This window comes from Anarhichas minor, unplaced genomic scaffold, assembly GCF_050575085.1.
Source record: "Anarhichas minor isolate MPS153535 unplaced genomic scaffold, ASM5057508v1 ptg000025l, whole genome shotgun sequence".
NCBI lineage: Eukaryota > Metazoa > Chordata > Actinopteri > Perciformes > Anarhichadidae > Anarhichas > Anarhichas minor.
This window is the reverse complement of record NW_027466471.1, coordinates 11,117,813-11,142,917: the sequence shown is the minus strand read 5'-3', so window position 1 is coordinate 11,142,917 and position 25,105 is coordinate 11,117,813. Positions and strand designations below refer to the sequence as shown.

Here is a 25,105-nt window from a genome sequence, read left to right as displayed (position 1 = left end):
ACAAATCGGTAGGACTTAATAACTTTTTTATTGTAAAATGTAACAATGTGTGTTAACATGAAGCTTTTACAATCATTATTACAAAATTGATTTCAAAGAAAAAGGCACTGTGGTTTTTCACAAGGCCATTCATGACATTATTACTACAGCAACATTTGAGTTAAATAGATATGTTCCTAAAAATATGTTAATAAAAAATGATATCCTATTTTACTTACATTCAGTTACATTCACTATTTTCATTTTGGAGGTTACGGCATGTGTGGTTAGTTTCCAAGACATATTTAGCTCATCATAAATTCATTCATGCGTCTGAAGGACAGCTGTTGAACCAAAACACGCAGCATAAGGTCCATTCATACTGTATCTACCTTATATTTTGGTTTACTGAAACATATTCTGACATTGGAATTACACTTTTCCATCTGATAATCAAAATTCATAAATTGCTGACCTACATAATCATAAAAGATTTAGAATTAGAATTTCAATTTTGTTAAATATAGAGATTAATGCAATCGCATTCTTGAACTACAATACAATATACAGTATATATTGCAAAACAGATTGTATACAGTGAGTATATTTAACCTGTCAAAATAAAATCCCATGCAAATGGTGCCTTGAAATCCCGAATCAGCAAATCTGAGAAAATGGTGCATACTTATATAACAAACATATCCACTGCAAGTAACTATGAAGGAAGAAAGAAAAGTAGCACTGTGGCCAAAATAAATTGTTGTTATCTTTGTATTGTAATCTGCAATTTAACCATCTCAAAAAATCCCACTCTCAAATGATCAGATTTTTATCTTCAGTCCAATGAGACGGTGTCATTAATTCCCTGAATTGATGTTTCATTTCAAAACAGGATGTTGGGGCAGGACATTACACAGTGAGGGCTAAATCACAAGTGGATGCTATAATTGAGCCTGGTGAAGTAAGTTTAAAAAGTTTCTCTTGTCTTTGGTGTGAATGTTTGATAAAACATCAAGACCTGAAAAGTGGAGCTATAAACACACAAAAGGGGGTTAAAAGCTTGAACAAACTTAAGTCGATTAAGTTTAAAAGGTTTGAAGATCAGGTGCTCAACTGTCACCCTTTTTATGCAGGACAACACTCCAGTTCATCTAGAAAGAAGATTAGCATATTTCCAGACGTCCATGATACCAAAACCACTGACAGTCTTTCCTGGCTATTCTGCAAGAACAATTCCCATCAAGTAATGTTTGACTTACTGTACTTAAAAACTGTATCTCAAATGAATTCGTAAATATAGTAAATTCAGGGCTTTGATATATGTGTGATATAAATACATTAGTGAGAAAGACATCAAGATAAAACAAACAATGACATATTAGCACTAAATGAGCAGTCCACAGTTATATAAAGGTGTCAAGTGCATGCACTAAGTGAAATAAAAAGGTCCTCTAACAATTTGAAAAAGCTAAGTAAACAAACAAAAGACAAATAAATCAGGAAAACTTGACAGTAGTGCTGATATGATCTGGTCATTCCAAGATCAATCAAAGTACATTGAACATGCTTTTTTTTCAGGCAACACAGGCATTAGCGATTCTGTCTTTCTTCTCCTTCCATCTCCTCATCGTCCCATCTCACCTGCAGCCCCAGGCGGACTCGTTTGGTGACTGCCGTCTCAGGAAACGTGGCCTGGACCAACGGCACCAGTTTACTTGTCAGCGAACCTCCTTCTGGTCCAATCAGGTCGCTCTCTTGCTGGACTCGCGATACAACAGCAAAGTAAAGAGGGAAGTCGGTGGAGATGATGCGACGGATTCGCTTCTTCCCGAGCTCCTCTTGACTTTCCAATTCTGAGGAGATAAGAGGGAGTTAAACTCTCAGGAAGTGATGCCACCCAGTGACGCATTACTATGAATCCCTCCGCTTTTCCTTTTCCTGCCCTGTGTAGCATTCAAGAGCTAGGATTGGCCAGGAGTCCATACTAATTGAGGTACTGGTAACCTGATTTGTTTAGGTCCTGACCAATGGGCTATGCTGACACCAACTACTCAAGGTTAGTGCCTAACGTTAACCAATTATCTCTGCCTCAACCAGCTACACAGGGTGGGTCTTGCCAAGAAAAGCAGTTGGATTCATAATTACGCCCCAGAGAAATGTACGAGTGTCAGCCAGAGATCGAGCATTTAAACTCTTACCCTCATCCATCCCGTTGAGGATTGTTTCTAGCACCTCGTCTCCGTAGCGATTGCGATGCTCTTTCCAGACATTGCCATTCTCGCTCCTCAGCACCACTAGCTCCCGGTCACCACGACCCAGAGCAGCAAAGTGGGGGATCTCCACTATCACCGGTCTGTCACACAATCACACAAAGAATTATACAAGAACAAATGACAATTACGTACTAAAAATCTTGACTATTTCCAGTTTCAGTTGCTTCCTCACCCCAGGAACTGCATCCCAGCTGGCCCCAGGGAGATGATCCTGCTGGCCAGCCCCTCTCCCTCCACCAGCGGAGGGGGGCTGGTCAGCTTCTGCGGCTTCACCAGGCGGCAGGTGATGCGGGTGGGAGCCGCACAGGTCCGCGGAGGTATGATAACACGCAGACCGTTATGCCTGCTGCCTCGCATTGAGCCGCCTCGAGCATCTACCATGAAACTGACCAGGAACCTGTGAATGGACAAATGTGGTCTTTAGTTGTCAGATCAGATATTCAATCGAGATTCAGTGAAATGAAATGTTTTGCTGACCCTGTGTGTATGGGACTGGCGACTGGGCTGACATTGTCTGACGTCTCAGTCGCTGGGCTGCTGGGGATCAATGAGTCCTCATCATATTCTTTGGGCAGTGGAAGTGGAGTGTGCTGCTACGACAGACAAAAAGACAAACTGTTCATGACATTCGCAAAATAACTCTGTTTAGCATAATGTTTATATATTACTTTCACCATCAACTGTTCAATGGAGATGATATTGAGAGGGCTATGATGACAGCTTATGCTTATGTGCTCATTTTTCAAGTGCTATTTTTATGGTGGATATGTAGAGGGTACATCATTCACCTTCAAAAGGCCTTTGACGAAGGATTTTCATGTAACAGAAATGGTGGAACTACAATAATTGCAACATTTTGAAGTTTTAATCAAAACCGTGTGTTAAGTCCATGTCCATGATACACAATCCTTCATAGTGATGACTTTGGAAATAGCAGTTTGACTTAAAAACTCAACCCTTAACTCAAGGTTCACTTTCTATATTTCTTTCTGAGCTGTCATCTGCATCTCAGACCTCCTCAGCAGATGGAGGCTGCTCAGATGTCTTGGAGATCGTAGAAAACTAGGCAAACTATATTTTGCTGAGGAAGACTTTGAGGTCTCGTAAACTGTAAAAAAGGTGACTTTGATAAACGTTAGTAAGTGGACCTTGAGCAAAAGGGGCACTCCACCAATTTTTGAGCCCTTGAGTCATTTCAGCTTTGGCTTTGAGAATACAAATTCATAACAGAAACCATGCATCACAAACTGGTCAAGTTCAAAAGATGTAATTATTCCCGTTAAGGAACGTCTAATGAGAGACACTATAAAGTTGCATTGTAGGAAATGAAGGATCCTGTGTTTTTGCAGTTTGGCCTTTGCTCGGGACTAACAGTCTTTTCTTTAATATCAGTTTAAGTGCACGCTATTAGAATATGTTTTGACGTAGAACTGAAAGTGTAACTTATCAACACTATTGTTACAAACTGACTCTGAAGAGGGCTGTCTGACAGCAAGATGAAGCTGTGAAAATATTTCAAATATAGCATATACATAAACTGATATTGATTATTTTAGGTGAGCATTTCTTCTAGGTGTCTATAATATGTTTTGATGTTGCAAGTGTCCACAACAGTACATCACGTTGCTCTTATGTCGGTACTCTTGTCAGTTTCTCCAAACTGGGGGAATGCCGACCGCTGTCCAATGTATGTAATACACTGACTACGGATAACCTCTTACAACCCAACTTCAAAACACCCAAACTATCCCTTCAGTATCTTACTCATGCTGCTGTGTAAAGTAACAGTACCTGATCCATCTCGTGTTCTTTCAGGATAACGGTCTCCGGAGAGACTCTGGGGATCCTGGGAATGGCTGGCGAGTAATTCCTGTCGTATGAAAAGAGAAAAACACACGTTAGATGAAGACATTTCTTTACATCTCCTCCCAAGTTCTCATCCCTGGTGTTTAGTGGGTGTCTATGGTGCATCCCCCTTTATCCATCCACCTATTAGCTTGTGACTACCAGCTTGGCTCTCTGCTATTTCCCCGCCCAGCCCCCCTTACGCTGTGCCCAGCCCTCTCTCGTACTCCAGTGATTTCTTGGGGGAGAGGAAATCGTCATCATGGTCTTTCATGTCATCCATCTTCATGTACCTGGCCCCTTCTGTCCCCAGGAGCTCCTCTCCTTCAGAGAACAACATGGCAAAGAGAGCGAACAGACCGTGGTCAGGTTGGTGAAACAGCACAAGAGAAAAAGAGAAAGAAGAGAACAAGATTGTTAACCAGCGGTTAGAAGGGTTAGACGTTAGGAGACGGCTCTGTGATTCAGGCGGTAGACTGGTGAGATGAGGCGATTGTGACGATGATCTGTACATTTATCTTCATCACGCTAATCACTGGCAAAAAATGAAATGCAGCCCCTTGACCAAACACCAGTAACACTTAAAAACCAGGTACGAAGACAGGATCAATACAGCAGGTCACTGTAATCAGCTGAAGTCACAGGCTGCTGAGTCCAACACTTTCCATTAAGAACCACTAAAGCATTACGACATTGAAATAAGAGAGGACACCTTACAGATGTATTAAAAACCCATAAACTCTCAGTTGGACAGCATTATATATGTGCACAGTGCACTTTCTCTGGGGAGAGCATGCATCAGCATAATCTCATTCCAAAAATGTCAAGTGAATAAACAGCTTTCAAACTGGAAGATTTAGACATCAACTGTCTCAGAGAGCAATGCACGAGGAGATTTGCTCTAGAATGCAAACGCAGAGACAATCAGAACAGCATCAGCCCACTGCAACACACACGATGATCAAAGTACACGCTGTTCTGCTTTGAAACTACAGTATATCTTCACGTGAGCAGAGGTGGGTTACTTACCCCCCAGAACACGCAGTCATTTTCAAGAATTCACCAGAACAGAGTCTCCCGTGTGTATGAATTTGTGACCACAGCTTGTGTGAGTGGGCGGTCTGTCAGCGCTCGAGAGCCAAAGTGATGTGGTAGCCATTACGCTATGTTTGACTCTGCGAGTGCATTTCTCACAGGTTAATATGAGTCAGCTCGTGTCCTGGATACTTTCTGTCTTGTGTGCCGTACATGTGTGCCACGTCATGTAGGCGAAGTGTTACGGGTGAGTGCATCGGATAACCTGCCAAAATCATTTCACCATTTCTAAAATGAGATGTGTCTTTAAGACGGCGTCTCGGCTGCTTTCTATTTTTAGAGCAAAGGTGACAAACTGTCTGTTGAATTATCAGGGGACTAAAAATAACAAGACATAATGTTGGTTGTTAACGTCAGGCATTAAGAGTTAAACCTGCGATACCTGTTTTTTTTTAGCAGAAACAAGCTGTGAGCTAAAATATCACTCAAGGAGGATATGTTGAACTTGTTGACTAACAGTTACACAACCACAAGACACAGTTATCATTGTCATGTCTCCGTGCTGATGAATGAGCCCTGTATTCACTCTGCTTTCAGCTCTTTATTTGGACTTTATCTGAAACAGCTGCCTGTTGCTGCTGAAATGTTATGAGAGCGGTGAGACTGAACCAATAAAAGTAAAGTTGCGGGCTGCAAAACCAAAACAATTAGGTAGAAGCCTCTATGAGCCCCCGTAGAGCTGAAGGCAACTGTGGAGTCAGGTGATAATTCTCTGTGGGTTTATCACTACAAGCGACTCCTTCAGATAGAAATAGTCACACGATCAAACATGTTGAGTATAAACACTCGCAACATATTTCAAACCTCCCGGCTAACAAATACGGGTGACGTGGCAGGAAAACAAAAATGATGCGGTACACCGCAATGAAGACAGATTTAAATGCAGACAGAACTGAGGACACACACATTTCTAAAGCGATGACAGCGCTACTCAATTATTAACTGCTAACATTCACAGAAAAGATTTAAAATATTATATTGAAGATTTATTATCCTTGTTTCGATAGAAGGAATAATGGATCCGATACCCATGGGGGTGATATATGTGTGTAGGCTACGACTGTAACTGCCAACATAACATGGAGCGGAAAAAAAACCTGGGGAGTTAGAGGATGAGAATGTTATTGAAGGGACTCATACAGGTTACGGACATGGGTGCTATGGGTGCATGCCGATGAGAAACCAGAGCCACCATCACAGTGAGCGCCACTACAGAGGGAACGAGAGAGAGAGAGAGAGAGAGGGGCAGAGAGGTAAAGATTGAGAGAGTGAGCTTGAAATGGAGCCACACACTTCAATACAACGACCTATGAATGCCGCACGAAGAAAGAAAGAGACATTCATACCTAATGTTAGCTGTGCAATTCCTAAAAAAGGGCAAAAGGAATTGGAAAATTTATGTAACGAGTTAAAACATCATAAAATCAGCCTCATAGACAGGAAGTAATGTTTAGATAACATCAGCGTAGTCGATTAAACATCGTTTCCGACTGTTTTATGTGATTAATAACAATTCCATTCTCTACCTTCATCCTCAGACACGTCCAGTATTTCATCCACTGTTTCTGGGAAACTCATGCGATGTTTCTCAGTGGTCGTCTGCACAGAAGGAAGAGGAAAAAACAATTACAGACACAACAGTGCGTTTAAACTTCTTATTTCCTATTATTGCCAGAGTTCGTATCCAGAGGGCAGAGTAGCGTTTCTAAACTTCTCACCATGGACACCGTCTCCTCAGTGACGAGCTTTAGGACGTCGCTCACGGAGATGTAGCCCAACCTCTTAGCAATGGCCAGAGCTGAAGTACCGTTCTACCAGACAGAGAGGAGCAGTTTGATCAGATCTCCAAACAAAACTTTATCGGTCATTTTGAAGAAGACAAGGCGAGTTCATGCTCACTGTTGTAGTCTCGTTGGGCTGAGCTCCGTGCTTCAGCAACAGTGTCACGATGTCCGTGTGTCCCTGCTGGGCCGCCTGGTGCAGAGGAGTGTAACTAAGCTGGAAGAGGTATTAAATGTATTCTTTCTCATGAAAGTACAAATTACATCTAAGATACATTAAAAAAAAACACATTTTACCAGAATCATTCCTGAATTAGTAAAGCTGGTAGGGCAAGCATCACAACAAGTCAGTACAATGGACAATTGTCATCTGAAACAATTACAATTATTATTTTATCAATTTATACAATAGGTTAATAATTTCAGTCAACAAAAGCAAATATCCACTGGTTCCGGCTTCTCAAATGCTTCAAGGATAATAAACTGAATATCTTCAGACAAAACAAGCAATTTGAACATGTCAGCTCTGGGATCTTGTTATGGAAATGTTTGACTTATTTTTACAGACTTCAATCTACATCAAGACAACAATCTGCTGATTACTCGGTAATGAAGATAATTCTGAATTGCTGCCCTACATCTAACCATACTCAGTCAACTTTAAACACATTTGTGCATATATCATAATATAAATATAAATACTGCATCTCACTTTAGTCAGCTTAAATGCCCCGACTCCAATAAACCATTGCTAACAGCTTTCACCTCGGAGATCCCTGCAACAATGTGCGTTGAACCGTGTAATGCGCTGCGTATTTGTATTTCCCGATGAATGGAACAGAGACAGCAGACACACTGTAACCGTGTGACTCATGCACAGACTAACTGTAGTTTTATCTCAAACCAGAGGGAGGCACTCACCCTTGTTTTGCTGTTGACATCGGCCTGTTGCTGCACAAGGAACTTCACCATCTTGATGTTGCCATAGTGACACGCTACATGGAGAGGCGTGTAACCCATCTGACAGAGAGAGAGGAAAAGTGAAACGTCTTCAGCACAAATCCAGACGCATAACTCTAGTGTCTTAATGACCTTTTAATATAAATACGTTATGTAGATTTTATCCTATTAAGGGTTGAATGGTTCATGAATATTACATTATAAGTAATGAATCAAATCGACGCAGTCGAATCATTCCTTATTTTTATCATCGCATTCAGTCTGCAATTTAGGAATTAACGAGAGAGGACGCAGTTATGTCTTGTGCACGGGATGGGAACAATAACAATAATTTCAATAATAACACCTTGATATGATGATATATTCCAGTAGAAGAGCCCCACAACCAGTGGTGGAAAGTAACTAAGTGCATTTAGTCAAGTACTGTACTTAAGTAAGATTTTAAGGTACTTGAACTTTACTTGAGTGGTTCCATTTTTTGCTACTCCAATACAAATACATTATAACATATTATTATGGATAAAGATAAGACTTTATTGAAATGTTTTTATTTGTTTTTAAATGAAATTCACAAGCTACCCAGCAGTATATATCTGAATACTTCTTCTACCACCGGCCACAACAAATGCTGCCACCCATATAAAGCCTAAACTGCTGTATTCTTGTCAAGACTGTGTCAAAGAGGTGTCAAGCTTTGGTTTGTGGTGCTGTTATACCGACCACATTATTTATTCTACACATAAATGAAACCTTACAAACAATTTTCTGCACATACAACTCCATGTCAAAATACCGTTGTAGAGCTTTAAGCCGTTGAGGTCTACGGGGTCTGAACCCCTCAAAGGTCGAACATGTTTTGATGGTAACGTAACCCTCTGCTATGATAACATCCGACTATTTATGCTACAGCACTACAACACTATCTGCCATGGCTCAAAGTAGCTGGCATAAGCAGCTTCTACATGGATAAGGCTTTGATAACCACACAACGGTTTGCCATGAGGCTGAAAGGGTCTTACCCGTGTGGCAGCGTATACTGAAGCCCCTTGCTTCACCAAGATATCTGCGATGCCAACATGTCCTTCCTGTCCGACCAGATGGAGTGGGGTTAATCCACTCTGGGGGCAACCAGATTCAGAAGAAAACAGTCAAACACAGAACAAATCAAGCCCAGGTTACATATTATTTTACGATTAAATGGACCAAATAAACGTCCTGCCCCATGTCAGTCATCCTTTAATCATCGATGTGTTTCTTGCCTTGTTTCCAAGGTTGACATTGGCCTGTTTGGAGATGAGCAGGGAGACCATGTCGGGCCTTCCTTCTTGCGAGGCCAGGTGGAGAGGTGTGACTCCCTGCAGTGACTCAGCATTGGCTGAAGCTCCGTACTGCAGCAGGCTGTTAGCCACCTCCACCTGGTTCTGCTTGGATGCTATGTGGAGGGCGGTGTAGCCATTCTGGAGCACAGACATGAGTAGTGGTTAGACAAATATGTGTATATGCCTGATACTGGGCCATTCAGCATGAAATATGTGTGGACTTGTGTGTATCTCTTTTTTTTTTATTACCCTGGCTGCACTATGCGGAGACCCGCCCTTGCTGACAAGCAAGTTGACAACATCCAGGTTGTTGTGATGTACAGCAACGTGCAGTGGAGTCAGACCATTCTGCACAAACAGAATCAAAAGTTCCTCAGACTTTGGAAGATCAAACAATTCTTTATCCATCTTTTGAATCCTTCTCCCATACAGCCAAGCCCTTTAAGTTGCTCTTACCTTCCCAGCAGCATTAGGATTGGCTCCTCTCTCCAACAAGAGCTCTGCTACATCCACCTTGCCGTACTTGGAGGCTACATGGAGCGGAGTGAAGCCTTTCTACAGAGGCACCAACGAAGAAGTGGACACAATATTCGGTTGGGTAACATAGTTATTAGTGCTGACAGTTTTAAGGCGGCCAAATGCTTTCAAGGAAGGGTAAGCAGGCGGATTTTACCTTCGTCATCTTGGTCTGCTGAGCCGCCATGTCCAGTAGGATGCGTACGGTTTGTGCGTGACCTTCCCGAGCAGAGATGTGTAGGGGTGTGTGGCCTGCCGTGGTGGTGGAGTTGGGGTTGGCCTTGTGCTCCAGCAGCAGCTTCACTAGCTCCTTGTGGCCCATCCGAGCGGCACAATGCAGAGGTGTTTGGTCATCCTGGCCAATGTGGGGCAAGGAATTATAAAATATGAGGTACTGCATGAAACTTCAGCAGTAGAATGCCTTCTCTAGTGTCTTAATCATCCTGTTTTCGTTTCTCAGCGTCTCCACTTTGATCTCAACTTGTTACATTAACTGTAAAAGGAGGCTGTGGTGCGTAGGAGGAAAATTAGCATGTGAATGCTCTGCCAGGAATTAGTTGCTGAACCAACTTTCTAAATGAATGGTTATTATGTATCAATTTAAGATAATTTAATCATATGAGGAATCTTAATGCACGAGTACACAATATGTGGATTGTGCTGTAGTATGTGAAATCTCTACCTTAGCCTTAGCGTCCACAGGTGCTGCGTTCTTCAGTAAAAACTCTGCCACCTCATAGTGTCCTGCCCGAGACGCCATATGAAGAGGAGTCTCCACTTTCTACTCATGCAGAGAAGGACAAACCGCCCACTCAGATTCATCAGTATTACAACAACAACATCATCATCAATGCAGAGGTGAGTTGGATATCTGCACTGCTCATCAGATTCCAGAAGGGAACTCACCACATTGGAGGCGCTGGGGGAAGCTCCTTTCTGCAGCAGGATCTTCACAATGTTGAGACGACCCATAAACGATGCCACATGCAAAGGCGTCAGGCCAGACTGTTCAGAAGAGGAGAAGAATATTACAAATGGTCTTGTATGCGATTAATGACTTTTACGCTGCCATCTTGACTAGGACTTGCCTCGTAAAAGAGATTCAAACTCTCAATGGGATTATCCTGGATAAATAAAAGTATATACAGTATATACATCCTATATAATGAGCTGTGAGCTGTTATTGTCAACCCCTCGTTTTAATTCCCTCACCTCAGTCACAGCCTCTATTGATGCAGAGTGTTTAAGCAGGAGATCCATCACACGCATGTGGTTCTTTTTACAAGCAATATGCAAAGGAGTAAAGCCATTCTGTAAAAAAAAAAAAAAAAAGGAATGATTATCATGACTACAAAGATTAAAAGTAACTTTTCCTTGTCTGAATTGATACATTGACTGTGTGCTTGTCACTGACCAATGCCCGAGAGTTGGGTTTGGCCCCTTTGTCCAGCAGTACTTTGGCCATGCGTTGGTGGCCACAGTGTGCTGCCACATGAAGAGGGGTGAGGTGGTCCATTGTGATATCGTCTATCTCTGCATTGTACTGCAGCAGCTGCTTGACACAGTCCATGTGGTCCCCCTGTGCTGACATGTGGATTGGAGACAGGCCATTCTGCAAAAAAAGAAACCCAAAAAAACATGTTGACTCTCTCATCCCTTGTAAAACAGGAAGCAACTTGTCTTGTAGTGAAAACAAACAATCGAAGCAAGAGGCAGCAGCAAGAGGGATCTATGGCTGTGTTTGGCTGATAGATCACACACTTTTACTTTTATTTACATGTTTAATTTTAGAGTACAAAACAAATATTAAAAAACAACTGAGTGATTTGCATTCATTACCAAACCAGATGGCGTTCAGTTCATTTCTAAGGAGTGAAGAATTTATTTCTATCCATGTGGATTACCTTGGTCTTTGCCTGGATGGGGGCTCCGTGGTCCAGCAGGATCTCTATAATCCTGACATGACCATTTCTGGCTGCACAGTGCAGAGGAGTCAGCTCATCCTGGAGAGAGAGGATGGTTAAAGATTTAGTTAATGATGCATCAAATTAGAATCAGGAAAGGAATCAAAGATTGCAGGATGGATGTCTACTGCACCTTGGTCTTGGCATCAATCTGAGCCCCTCTGTCCAGCAGGAGTCGGACCATGATCACATTCCCCCGTCTGGCTGCAATGTGCAGTGGAGTGATGCCGTTCTGCAGAGACAAACAGCTGCACTTAGATGGGCACACACAAGGACAACAGAAAGCAAGGACAGAGATTAACCTTCCAACATCAATTATTCCCTACCTTTGGGGTGAAGTTGACATTGGCTCCTCTATTGAGCAGCAGTTGAGCCACGTTCAAGTTTTCATAGTGTGCAGCAATGTGGAGGGGTGTGAATCCAGTCTGCAGGGACACGTCAGCGTAAGTACATGTCACTCTCATTACCTTTGCATTTTAGAAACACTAATACTGACACCAAACACAGATGTCCATACCACTTGTGCATGTACTGCACATGTGTGTAATCATATCTGCAGCCATGCAGACACAAACACAAATACAGACACACATATACCTTGCTGAGTACATCAGCGTTGGGGTCATTCTGCAGAAGCACTGCGGCTGTGCGTGTATCGTCGTTGCGTGCTGCAATGTGCAGCGCAGGGAGGCGGACCTTTCCCTTGGTGCCATAGTTGATGAGCAGGGCTACGACATTCTCATGTCCCTGTTGAAGAGCCACGGCGAGAGGAGTGAATCCATCCTGTAGCACACAGAAGACAGTTAGGAGACTGGTTGACTCATGGAGAAAAAATGAGAGAGGTTAAAGAGAGAGGCTTATGAGAACGAAACAGAATGGAAACACGGCGCGGTCTGGATCAGCAAGGATGGGACTGAGTCATTTAGGAGATTACTCTTTGAAAATGACTCTCGGTTCCTGAGTCTTTAGTACCTCAGTTGGAGTGCTCTGATTGGCTCCGTTCTCCAGAAGAAACTTCACAACCTCTAGATGGTTTTCTTGTGCGGCCATGTAGAGTGGAGTGAAACCCTTCTGTCTCAGAAAGACGCACAATAGACACGCGCACACACACGCGTACACACACACAAACGCACAGCAGCAGCACAGGAGACACAAGCACAGCAAAAGAAAGACAGGAAGACGGTAACAGTCAGATGCATGGGCAAGCATGTACAGAGAGAGGAAACACCAAAACACAGATATATAGGGACAAAGACACTTGTTAACAGATGGAATTGCAATAGTTACTACAATGGTTTCACAGTAAAGTTGACATAATAAGTAGGTGTAGCCTCAATGCAGTGAGAGCAGCACTGAGTCTCACCTGGGACTGAGCGTTGACATCGGCCCCGTAGTTAACCAGCTCTGTGACCACCTGCTCCTGCCCTGCCAGCGCTGCAATGTGCAGGGCCGTGTTCCCTTTCTGTTTAAACACAGATACATGAGAACAGCACACAGTCATAACGCGCACCAACAAAGATTACAGGTGAAATGTGCAGATGTTAGGTTTCATATGCAGACAGATGTTTCATGTTGGATTCTGGCGATCTAGATGAAGTGTGCCTTATTTACATGTGTTTAACCCGTCAACGAATAGTATAATTCCACATGTAAAAAAAATAGAAAGAGACAATTCAACAGGTGTTGTAATGAGAAAAGGTTAAAGAAGTAGTTCATTTTTGGGAAATACGCTTATTTTCTTTCTTGTGGCGGGACAGATAAGGAGATTAATACCACTCTCATATCTGTACACTCAATATAAAGCTACAGCCAGCAGACAGTTAACTTAGTTTAGCATAAAGAGGAAAACAGCTAGCCTTGCTAAGACCAAAGGCATTAAAATCCACCTACAGAAAGCAACACATTATGGTTTTACTGGGCTCACATGCGGGACTATTTCTGAACATGTGCGTGTGAAAAGCCTACAAGTGAATTCAAAGGCCAGGGGACTTTTTACACAAGTGATTTCTGAGCATATAAGAAGATGGGACATTTTCACAGTGGGTTTTTACCTTTGTGGTGGTCTCCAGTACGATGCCATTGTGGAGTAGCTCCAGCACCATTTTAACGTGGCCTTCTTTCGAGGCCAGATGCAGCCCGTTGAGTCCATTCTGAGTGAGAGAGCAGAGTAAACCTCATACTGAAGGGTCCTAAACTAACTATAAACATAAATATTTCCTAATCTAAAAGAAATAACCACACATGTAAAACACAAACACATGTAGGCCATGCCAACTGAAACAACTGTTGTTGTTTGTTTATCACAGTGACTGACGCATTCACAAAATAAAGCGAGCAAATACTTACACTGGACACCACGCATGCAGTACTCTCAGAATCAAAGTAGTCATTAGCGAAAACAATGTCTACAGGGATGAAAATCAGGATGTGAACATTTTCATTTGATTAATGATGGTGAGAGGAGGAGGAGGTAGAGGAGGAGGACGGGAGGGGGATGGCAGGCCGCTGGTCTCGTGGCTGGGAAGAATACGAGCCGTGTGGGATAGGTCTGACCTCACACAGCCTTCCTTCAGCCGCACAGGACATGTGAGGTTGGACCTTTCACACACCACTGATATTATTCCTCTGAGTGGGGAGACCACAGCACACCATCACTCTACTGCAGACAGAGGAGAGAGGGTCGGGAGGGAGGAAGGCAAAAAGCGAGAAAAAAAAGGGAGGAGAGTTAGAAAACAGCATACAAACAGAGAAGGAGAGAAGATAGAGGAGAGGTTGTTAGGTTGAGAGGGATAGAAGAGGAGGGAAAACACAAGACGGGGAGAGCAGGAGTGAGGCAGTGTGGTGGTGCGAGGTATCCACTCAGACAAGGAAACACAGCTTCCACAGTCAAGCCTCCACCTGGCCAGACTCCATCAGACTGTACATACAGCATCAGGACCAACAGTCACACAGCCACAACAACGGTGCTCTCACCACCCACCGTGGTTAAAGTGAAAATCTACAACTCTGTATCATTGTATGAACTTTGAAGGTAAATACAGTGACCATGTTTTGCAAAACAGTAGATTTACCCGAGGCCTGTGTTAATAATAAATGGAATACTGTCAGTAAATATAAGAGGCTGTAGCCTTCCGTAGGTGTCTTGATTATTACTACATTGAGCCCGGGCCAACATTAAAGCCACTATGTGTCAAATTTGCAGCCATCCGATGGTAGCTTAAAAAAGACCAATTTTCACATGAAATATTACATTTTTCTACAAACAAAAAAACACCAGACTAATTATAAACATGCTGTAATTACATACAAATGCCACATATAGGGGCTTTAAGTGCAACACTTTAGAGCAATGTATATGCAAAGGTGTCTCCTAATTAAAGTGAAGCAAGAATGTTGTAGATTATCACTTTAACTCAAACACAGTTGACAGTTAACAGTGAAAAATAAAATCACAATTTCATATGACAAATATCACAAAAAATGAAATTGTGTAATTCAGGAGAATTAATCTGGTAGGTCAAAAACTTTCTGGTAACAGACTGTAAATCTGCATGTAATTACATTTTTATTCCCTTGGGTTCTCCCTTCAACATAGTGAAGGAGTTTGCCAGTAAAAGCCGGTGTACAGTGTCACTTTACATACAATACATCTGTTGTTATGTGGGGTTTGATAGGGGCCCTAAAAATAGGCCTCATAGAAATCCTGACAGGAGCACTACCAGCAGTAATTACAAAATGTTCAGGACAGCATAAGTGAATGGAGGGGAAACCATGACTGTGTTAGATTAATGAGCCAGAGAAATCTTTCTCACATAAATACACTATTTTGGCCAAGTTACAGTAGCCTGAGGGCAGCAGTCCTAGAACCGATAACGCTGCCTCTTCCTGGACACTCTGGTAACAACCGTCAGAATAAAGGACGCAGGATGGAAGAGACAAGGTGAAGGAGAAGCCCCTGCCCCATTTACCACCTTCCCTGGAGACCCTGTAAACTCCACCTGCCACCTTCAGCCCCTGATGAACAGTCTACATGAGCATGCACATACAGTAGTGCACAGGCACATAACAGTGATCAAGTCAGACACATCATGCACACCGGACACATGTATAAAGAAATAATAATACAAGGTATAGTGGTATACATGGACAATATTTGAGAAGAAAATAATGCAAACTTTTATGAATTAGATCCCAAATGAGACTATACATCCGTCATATAACTTGTACTTTCGTGTAAACTGAAGGATAAATGTATAAATACTGCAGGACACAAATAACTGATCATATAATTGGGTAAATGTCATTAGCTGAATTGAACTGCCTATTTTCATTCAAAAACACTGTTCTTTTTTTATGAATGAGAGGTGTGCAGTCCACCCACCTCCTGAATTTTTATTTAATCCGTTAGAAAGCATTTAGGGAAGACTAAATCCTTGCAGGATGCGACTGTCGTCCATCGCTGGCACACAAATACTTTAACCAATTAAATCTGGGGAATGTGCAGCTCTCTCACCTGATTGGCTGTATTTATATCAATGCCATTTTTGATATGGTCCAGGGCCTTGTCCAGGTTGCCAGAACGGGCCGCTCGGAGAAAACTGTTGCCAGCATCTGCCTGCAAGCGTAACGGAGAGAGGAAAAGGGGGAGGGAGGGGGGGGGGGGGGGGGGTAGTAGTAGGGGGTAAGGGGTATAAGAGAAAGAGAGAGACACATAAAGTAGAGGAGTAGAGAGGGGAAATGGAGAGGGAGACAGAGTCTGGTTAATATTTCATTTAGGGGCATTTGAAGGACTGAAACCACTCAGTGGTGATCCTTCAGTTCTTCTCTCATGTCACTCCGCCCTTGAGATTTTGAACAGTGCAGTTTGACGATCTGCATCTGCACCTTGAAATGTGTGTATTGAGGGTGCGGTGGGCACGCAGGTGAAGTAGTGGAGTACACAAACCACCTGTGCTAAACAAAACGTCTAAAACTATCATCTGTCCTCAGGTGAAAACTGTGAAAATGCCGACAGCTACTGGAGTGTCTGTTGTGCCCAGCAGACTGTTGGCTCTTTGTCTGGAGTGTATGTGTGTGTGAATGGGAGAGAGAGAGAGAGAGAGAAAGAGACACAAGGTGAATGGAGAAAGGAGAGCAGGAGAGAGAAAGAGAGAGAGGGAGTTTGGCGAGAACCGGCTCACGGGCCGGCACATGGCACGTCTAGTGTTTTTGTCTGTGTTTTGTTTGTGTTTGAGGGCTTCGTGCCCCTCCCAGGCAGGCAGGGGTGCTGCTGAAACAGGATCACTCATGCGGCACAGGGGGAGAGCGAGGGAGAGGAGAAGCGGCCAGCGACTGAGGGAGAACCACAGGGAGAAGCTCGACTGCGGCAAACCCTGCACTTTTTTCCACTTCATTTACATAATCTCCTCTCTCCCCTTGCCCATCCCCGTCCTTCATCACCCCCTCTCTCCATCTAACCAGCTATCTCAACATTGCTGGTCAGGAAAACCTTCAGCCGTCAAACAATTCAATGTATGTTTTAACCCAAATGCGGAGAATAAATTCATGTATAGACCTCACTTTCTGATCCAAAAGAAAACCACCAAATGCTGCCATCACACACACACACACACACACCAAAGAAATACTTTTGACAAAGATGGAGTGAGCATTAGTAAAAAATTAAATAAAAAAGAGAAAAGGACCTACATGCCTGAAGTTGAGGCATAGCAACAAATGACACAACACACCAGTGGCACAGCGCTGTGCAAAGAGAGAGTTCACTTTAAAGAAGAAAAGGGCGATCAAGGCAGGGAACAGAACATTTTGAGCTTCCAGCTGATTGAAGAAGCAAAACAATAACTAACAGTAATTCTGGTCACATCTGGTAGAGAGATGAAATGTTTGAAATGGCAACGTTTCTACTTATCAGATGAACTTCCTACAGAATGCAGCATCCTGTGTGTAAAGTGATAAATCCTGGGCTTCTGCGCGAGTACACCGACTAATGCGGAGCCACTCGCCTCGGAGTCATTGTCATTCTCTCCAAAAGATGTTTTTGTTTTTAGCTTTTGCTCACAGACAATTGAGAGGCATACTACTCTGCAGTACAAAGTCTGTGAGTCACACTCACACATGCTGACCAACAAAACGCTGATTAGACATTCCCACACACACAAAATAAAAAAGACACACTGTAGAGCAAAACTCTAGAATTAGAAAATCTACCATATGATATTTAGATAATTGCTTCAATATGAAGATGCAGTAAACAAGTTTAAAAGTCTCCAGACTACTGTCTCTAGTTTGGTCTGTTCAGTGTCTCAGGTAACAGTTGCATCTACTCACAATTGCCAAGCCAGCTTGGTAGGCCATGCTCTCCCTCTGCTTACTTTCTTACTGCCATTAGACTCTCTCATTCACTTTCACTTTGAAGAAAACCCACAAACCTCCTCCCTCTAGACTGCTGCAGAGCAACATACTGACCCCAGTACACCTGCCATCCTGCACACACACACACACACACACACACACACACACACACACACACACACACACACACACACACACACACACACACACACACACACACACACACACACACACACACACACACACACACACACACACACACACACACACACACACACACACACACACACACACACACACACACACACACACACACACACACACACACACCTGTCACTGGAGTTACGATCACCATCCCATAAAAGCACTGTTTTGACAAATGAATCTTTGCGTCTGTGCGAGTGTTTGGGAATCCATTTAGCATTAAAAATAATAATACAAATTACAAGAGTTACACACGATTTGTATATAGTGCAGTTTTTATGTCAGGCTATTTGCAATTATGTTATGTTAGAAAGGGTTACACAAAAATATTCTGTGAATCTCATTCATCAATGCATAGTAAGTTTCATAACTGATCCTTGAAACCTAGAGCTAGTGTACTCTATCTATAGGAAAAAAGAAATTGAGCTTATCATAGGAAGACCATATACGACCCACACAGCAAGTATACACAATGCAGTGGCGTGCACATTGTTTGCAGACTCTGCCATAGTGACGCAAGAAAAATCCTTTCATCAAAGTAGGAGCAAATACAGCTGATTCAAAGGCACACAATATACATGCTCCCACAGCAAATGGTTGCTTGGTAAAACCATGGTGACCGTGACTGAGGCCCCTCTGCTGGATTCCCCCACCCCCCAAGACTCAGTTCACTGCCCCCCCAGAAAGAGCCTGCTGAAGTTTACAAGACTACCGTGACTCACACTAGAATCTCCACAGACTTCCTGGTGGTCAGTCCTGCGTGTTTCTGTGTGCATCTGCTTGCGTCAAGAAGTGAGTGTGTGGTGTGGTGAGATAAGGATGCAGGGGAACCACACCCATTCACTAACTCGGACATAAACAGGTACAGTGCACACGCATATACCAGGGGAAAAACACACGCACAAGGAGCAGCCTAAATATGTTCTGTGGTAATTCCTCTGCTGCGTCTTGCTGGGCGATTTAGATGAATGTGTCCCTCTGTGATTATTCCCATGGAGAGTGGACAAAAAAGAAGCGAGCACATTAATCATACTGTTTGGAGCAAAAGAAACTAACAATAACCTGCTCAGCAGCTTCCTGGTTAACATTAGCAATATAATCACGCTGTCGTGCAACGTGCATGAAACTGTCCTCAGGTTAAGACGGCGCATAGTTTCTCATAATGATGCTCAAAATTACCAAGTCAAATTATTCCCCCATCTCCTCACAGAGAATCCTCTGCCCTGAACTCCCCTGTCCCCGTCTTTATCCCAGCCTTTCTGTCCTGTTGCCTTCCTTCCCTTCCCTCTCCCTTTGCTTCTTACATTTCTCTCTCCCCCTCCTCCTCGCTTGCCTCCTCTGCTGGTGCTGCAGCAGACAGAATGACGTCATCACCCCCTCACTGGTGGACTGCAGTGTTCGAAAACTCAATGTATATGTGTGCGTGTGTACGTATGCACGAGGAGGCATGTCTGAGATCAACATCCCGGCCACCAAGATCCTCTGCAGGGGACGACTAGACCTGAAAACTCATCATTTTCCCAAGAGATTGATTGTGTGTGTGTGTGTTTGTGACAGTTCTGAATGGAATCCGATTGAGTGTGTGTGTGTGTGTGTGTGTGAGACGGGATAAGCAAGACAATGCGAGGCATGAATGGGAGAGTAGAAAGACTCTCACGGTCTTAAAACTGTTTGTGTGATGTAATTGCAAAGATCAGGATTTGAGAACTCGCTGTTAAGCTTCTAAATTGGGCTTAAAAATGGCTGTTTGGGATGCCATCTCTCCATCTAAAGTAAATCTTTGTGTAAACCGTTTCCCTTCTTCTCTCTCTGAGGTACAGATACTGTAATAATGCACTGGAATCACAGTAGCCTCAGCAACAGAGCATGTGTTTCACTGTTTATCATTATGTCATTATGATTCTGGATGCAGTCTACTGCTATGACCCACCATTCCTAGCACAACAAATGATTGCTTTATATATATATCTTGACATACTTCACCACAACTACCATTACTATTTCCTTATAGATCAAGCAGAAATAGGCTCGTCAGAAGTTCTTAACCTTTTTCTTTATTATTACTTGTGACCCCTTATAATAAAGCCATATCTTCTTGTCCCGGTGAGGGCCTAACGCAATCCAGAGACAAACCCTGGAGCTCTTCCACTGACTGTCAAAGAAATAATCTCTCTGCGAAAGATCCAGGGTGATTTTACTTTGACATAAAACTATTATCTGCTGAAGAGAATCTCAGCATTTCTATTAAAACACAGACTCAGTGCCTCTCTCTCTCCCACACACACACACACATATACACCACCAACAACATGAATTTGCAGACACAGCACCAGGTGCAAATCATAAATATTTTAAGTGCCACTAAAGCTATTTATACAGCCAGAAGAAAGGTGAAAATAATGTGCCCATGTATGTTCAGAAGTCCTGCTCCTTCACTTGCAATCATTCTAAACTTTAAACAACATAAATTGTGGCAAGCACACCAGACTCTGGATAACGTCTGCTACCCCCCCCCCCCCCCACGCTTATATCAATATCTTGATGTATTTAAACTAACGGTTTCTATACATAACACTGAACAACGGATATGGAAATTACTGCAGAGTGCTTAAACAGCCATTTCATCACTCTTTTTCTGCTGACTAGCATTTGTCCTAGAAATTGATTTTTCTCTCTCTGTCCTGTTTTTTTTCTCCCAGTCCTCCATCTCTGCCTTCATCTCTCGGGCTGCTCGAAGAGGTTGAGCAGGCAGCCGGCTGTTTACGGCTACAAAGACGTAGTAAGTGAGACCAGTGGGACCGTTCAGCTATGGACACATTTACAGGAAGCAAGCGAACGGGTCACTGGGATGAAGCTGTTGCATTACCCCACTCAACACTGTCCGTCTGTATGTAAATCTCTCTGTCTGCCTGCTTCTATTCCCTGTATGTGGCAAAGCGTCCTGTTCCATTTTTACTATTTACTTTCTCACACTCTCAGCCTCCCCCTCTCTACATCCCACTGTTTGTCCCTGCCGCACTCATTGATTGTCTCTTTATATCTGGCCCGGCTGCAGCCTCTGCGCCTGTAGATGAGATTGTCATGGTTAGCGTGATCTTTTGTGGCGGGGACAAAGACGATGAAAGCCATAGGGAGGAGATAGGGTCTGGAACCTATGGAGGATAGGATCAAGATATGGTAAACATCCTGTGTCTTACTGCACACAATTACACAAAATATAACTGTCTGGAGGAATAGAAAGAAAATATAATATGCCCAGATCATGGACTGATGTGAAATCTATAAGCTTTAAGTCTAGCACTGCAAAAGTAAACATTAAAATGCACTCTCCATCTTATCTGCACTGTAAATTGGATGAAGCTTCAGCTTTGCGCCTATTAAAATAGCAACAGAAAACCCAGTGAATGCTCAGAGGTGTTCGCTGGCTTTTGCAGTGGTGGAGGTAACCAAGTACATTCATTCAAGTACTGCACTTAAGCAAAGTACAAGTACTTCAAACTTTTACTGGAGTGTTTCTAATGTATGCTACATCACCCTACATTTGTACTTTTTTACTTTATGTATTTGACAGCTGTAGTGACTAGAAAAGATTTTAACAACAAAACATAGAATAAGTTTATAAAATGTGTTTTGTAATAGATTAAAATATCCAACAGTATAGGAAAGTAGTAAAAATAGCACCTCATTGACAAGCTACAACATAAAAATGCTATTTACATGTTAAAGCATCCGTAATATTAATCCAATTATAATACATATAGGCCTACAGTATATAACACCCATTCTGCATGATGAGTACTGATACTTTTGATACTTTTAGTCTGATACTTCTGTACTTTTACACACAATGAATTTGAATGCAGGACTTTAACTTGTGACTGTAACTGTATTTTTAAACTGCTGTATCTCTACTTTAACTAAGGGATGCGATTACGTCCTCCACTACTTCTCACTGTTATTCTCAGTTACACAAAGGTTACAAAAGTGAAAAAAACAACCACTACAGACAGCATTGAACAATTGACTGCAGATCATCTTCAGGCAGATTAAAGTATAAACACAATAGGCACATTTCTACAAGTTGCATCATGTGGTAAACTGTGGTTGATACAAAATTAGCACTCGTACACATCCAGGCAGTAGGGCCTTGTGAGCGTGCATCATGTGTTGCCATTACCTCCGCTGGCTCAGTAGATTAAACAGTCTATAGTCTTTAGTGAAGCCACACTGAAAGAATCTCATTAATTGACCCACTAATCAGTTTACTGACCTCTAGTTTACTTACCACAGCTAATCCTGGTTGACATCATACAATCTGAACATCAAACAGAGGAACAAATTAAGTCAAAAACAAGATTAGGGAGGAAAAACAGAATACGATACACACCCACACATGTACGCACTTACACTAATCTTGGACGCACACGCATCACAACCCTCAAAAGGAACTCCCAGGTAATCAATCTCCCGCCCATGTTGCTTGGGGAGGTCGACTGAGTTTGATCAGAACAGGTTATGTTTGGGGCAGTAAGCAATGACTTGATATGCGTTTTAACGCTCCATCACTTATAGCTTCGATTACAGCGATCACTGTCTTTTCAAGCAGGATCAATGTTTACACCTCCATGACCTGCATCTCTTTCTGTCTCTCATTCCCCTTTGTCACTATTAGAGCCGAGGGCATATTCAGGACTGAAAACAAGAACAAGCATTGAAAGCGGAGTTGGGGAGAAGCCTCCCAAACAAGTTTGTGCGGAGGGACGAAGAGAACAGGAATGGTACTTAGCAAACACAGAGCAAACGCAGAGAGAGGCATGTGCTGAATAAAAAAAAGAGCTTGAACAAAATGGACAAAGAGCATACAGATCAATATTCATGTGTTACAGGCAAAGTGAATATAAAATAAATGGATTCTGAAAATGGGAACAAAGCCAGTTCCAAAAGTATTGTCCCATCACTTTCTGATGTGAAAGGATAACTACAGGCACCACTTGCAGGTGCACTACATCTGAGAAAGTGCAACACAGGATTTTCTAAGAGACGAAAACATTGCAAAAAAAGACAGCGATGCAACAAGAGTCGTAGAGAAGCGTACAGGTGGAAAGCGATAATATGAAGGGACAGAGAGAGAGTGACGAAGAGAATGAAGTTAGAAGAAGAGGAGGTGGTACTCACTCCAAACGTGACGGTCTTGACTGGCATGCCTGTTGGCCCTCCACTCTCTCTTTCTTACGTTTTCTGTTTCTCTCAAACACACAGCTGTCTTTTCTGTTGCCCCCTGCGAGTGCGGCGATACAGGGCACGCAGACCCCCGTCCAACGTAAACACGAACAGACACACACACACACACGTACATACATATGCACACGCCCAGACACACACACACACACACACACACACACACACACACACTTGAGTAAGCATGGTGGGTGGAGAGACTTGGGAGGGTGTGGGTCGAGGGGACGGGGGGGCCCAGGGGTTTATCTCTGGAGGAATGCTGCCTGTATCTAAAGACGCACATTTCACACACAGCCAAAAACAAATGGGTGCCCCACACTCTCACCATGGGTTTCCTGACTACATTCTGGCTCATTTTGGCTATTTTTTCCAATTTCACAAGCTTTACTCACTAGCTTTACTTCAAACTCTTTATTTTTTCCCCTCTTCCGTCTCCATCACACTCTATGTTCTGCACTCCACCTCATCTATCCTTTCCACCTTTCAGGTTTGGTTGCACCACAAACACTCTGCGTCACCCCAACTTTATCCCTCCATTCTCCTGTCCCTTCTTCCCCACACGTCACGCCCATCTCTGTGTCTCCTGTATGTTTCGTGACAGCCAGACAATCGATTTTTTTTCACGGACCAGCCGATACAAGAAACGCGCAGAGTTGCTGTGGAGAATGGGTGTGAGTTCTCAAAGTGGGACTGTTTCAGTCGGTGAGGTGACTTACAGTGACAAAGCGCCTGGTGGGGGGGTTGCTGCCACCGTCCCGTGACAATGGGCCAGACACATGGGGCGGGGGGGAGCACGGAGGGGCCAGCCTCTCAAAAGGTCCTGCCTCTTTTAATAAAGCGTCTGTCATTCCCTGGTTGAAAAGGCCTCCTTTTCTCTACCTCACCCCTCCTCTCTCCCTCTCCTGGCTAAATGCTGGGAAAAGCACATCGCTGCCAAAAACCATGCAGAGAGATAAATGCTTGTAGGAGAGGGGAAGGAGGGGACAATGTAGAAAAAAGGCTACGCACTTCTCAGCGCCACTGGACCGTGACCTGTGCAAAAACATCACGTGGGATGTCTCTCCTGTCCACAGTATTGAGTTTGGACAGTGATGAGAGCTCCACTGCCAAAGAATGTTGGGCAGGGGACTACGGACAATAATGTCCATGAAGAAATGACAAATTATCCCGTGGTTTTTGACGAAAGGGACTGCTATTCTTACCCTTTGACAGTAACCACCTTTGGCTCAGCCTGCATAGCATAACTTAACTCATCTGAGGAGAAGAAAGATAACTTATCAGGTCCTAATTGATAAGACCTCCTTAAGGTGGCACAACCACATTAGCGATGACAGAGGTTCTCTCTGGACGTGTCAAACCTTAATGACCTAAAGTTCAAGTCACCCTCCAATCAAAATGTGTTTTGCTTTTTGTTACTTGACTTGGATGTTTGAGCTTCAGTGTGCAGAATGATGTATGTGCAGTTTGACATCAGAAGGCTGTTTTCATATTCATCTGCAGAATGGGGAAAGTGAGCTCAAACGCATGCATGTATGTGTAAGCATGATTTTGTGACTTGGCAACTCGTAGGGCAGCCAGTC

General features: G+C 43.1%; 1 protein-coding gene across 10 annotated transcripts; it reads right to left on the bottom strand.

Moving 5' to 3' along the window:
* Window positions 1-9: 9 nt before the first annotated feature.
* LOC142957480 (uncharacterized) lies at window positions 10-23,627 on the bottom strand. 10 transcript variants are annotated; one of them, XM_076099350.1, is made up of 30 exons: window positions 23,463-23,605; window positions 22,573-22,602; window positions 16,246-16,347; window positions 13,784-13,882; window positions 13,096-13,194; window positions 12,705-12,803; window positions 12,330-12,515; window positions 12,059-12,157; window positions 11,866-11,964; window positions 11,673-11,771; window positions 11,183-11,380; window positions 10,981-11,079; window positions 10,675-10,773; window positions 10,451-10,549; window positions 9,926-10,123; window positions 9,709-9,807; window positions 9,502-9,600; window positions 9,193-9,390; window positions 8,953-9,051; window positions 7,895-7,993; window positions 7,092-7,190; window positions 6,911-7,003; window positions 6,719-6,791; window positions 6,539-6,559; window positions 4,301-4,421; window positions 4,044-4,122; window positions 2,730-2,845; window positions 2,425-2,649; window positions 2,178-2,332; window positions 10-1,832 (listed from the first exon to the last, which is right to left on the bottom strand). In XM_076099350.1, the coding sequence occupies exons 4-30, from the start codon at window positions 13,832-13,834 to the stop codon at window positions 1,570-1,572; spliced, it is 3,264 nt and encodes a 1,087-aa protein (XP_075955465.1). In that variant the 5' UTR covers window positions 13,835-13,882; window positions 16,246-16,347; window positions 22,573-22,602; window positions 23,463-23,605; the 3' UTR covers window positions 10-1,569. The 10 variants fall into 10 exon arrangements, with proteins under 10 accessions (XP_075955465.1, XP_075955466.1, XP_075955463.1 ...); XM_076099351.1 differs by lacking the exon at window positions 23,463-23,605 and adding an exon at window positions 22,695-23,439; XM_076099348.1 differs by lacking the exon at window positions 22,573-22,602 and having other exon boundaries at window positions 2,730-2,842; window positions 4,325-4,421; window positions 23,463-23,627.
* Window positions 23,628-25,105: the final 1,478 nt, after the last annotated feature.

Excerpts from the sequence above, each read along its gene's own strand:
- LOC142957480 (XM_076099343.1), bottom strand. The coding sequence starts at position 23,489 with ATGCCAGTCAAGACCGTCACGTTTGGA. Across the intron at positions 6,792-6,910 it reads CTGAGGAGACGGTGTCCATG|ACGACCACTGAGAAACATCG; the intron begins GTGAGAAGTTTA and ends CCTTCTGTGCAG. Across the intron at positions 2,846-4,043 it reads AAGAACACGAGATGGATCAG|CAGCACACTCCACTTCCACT; the intron begins GTACTGTTACTT and ends TGTCTGTCGTAG.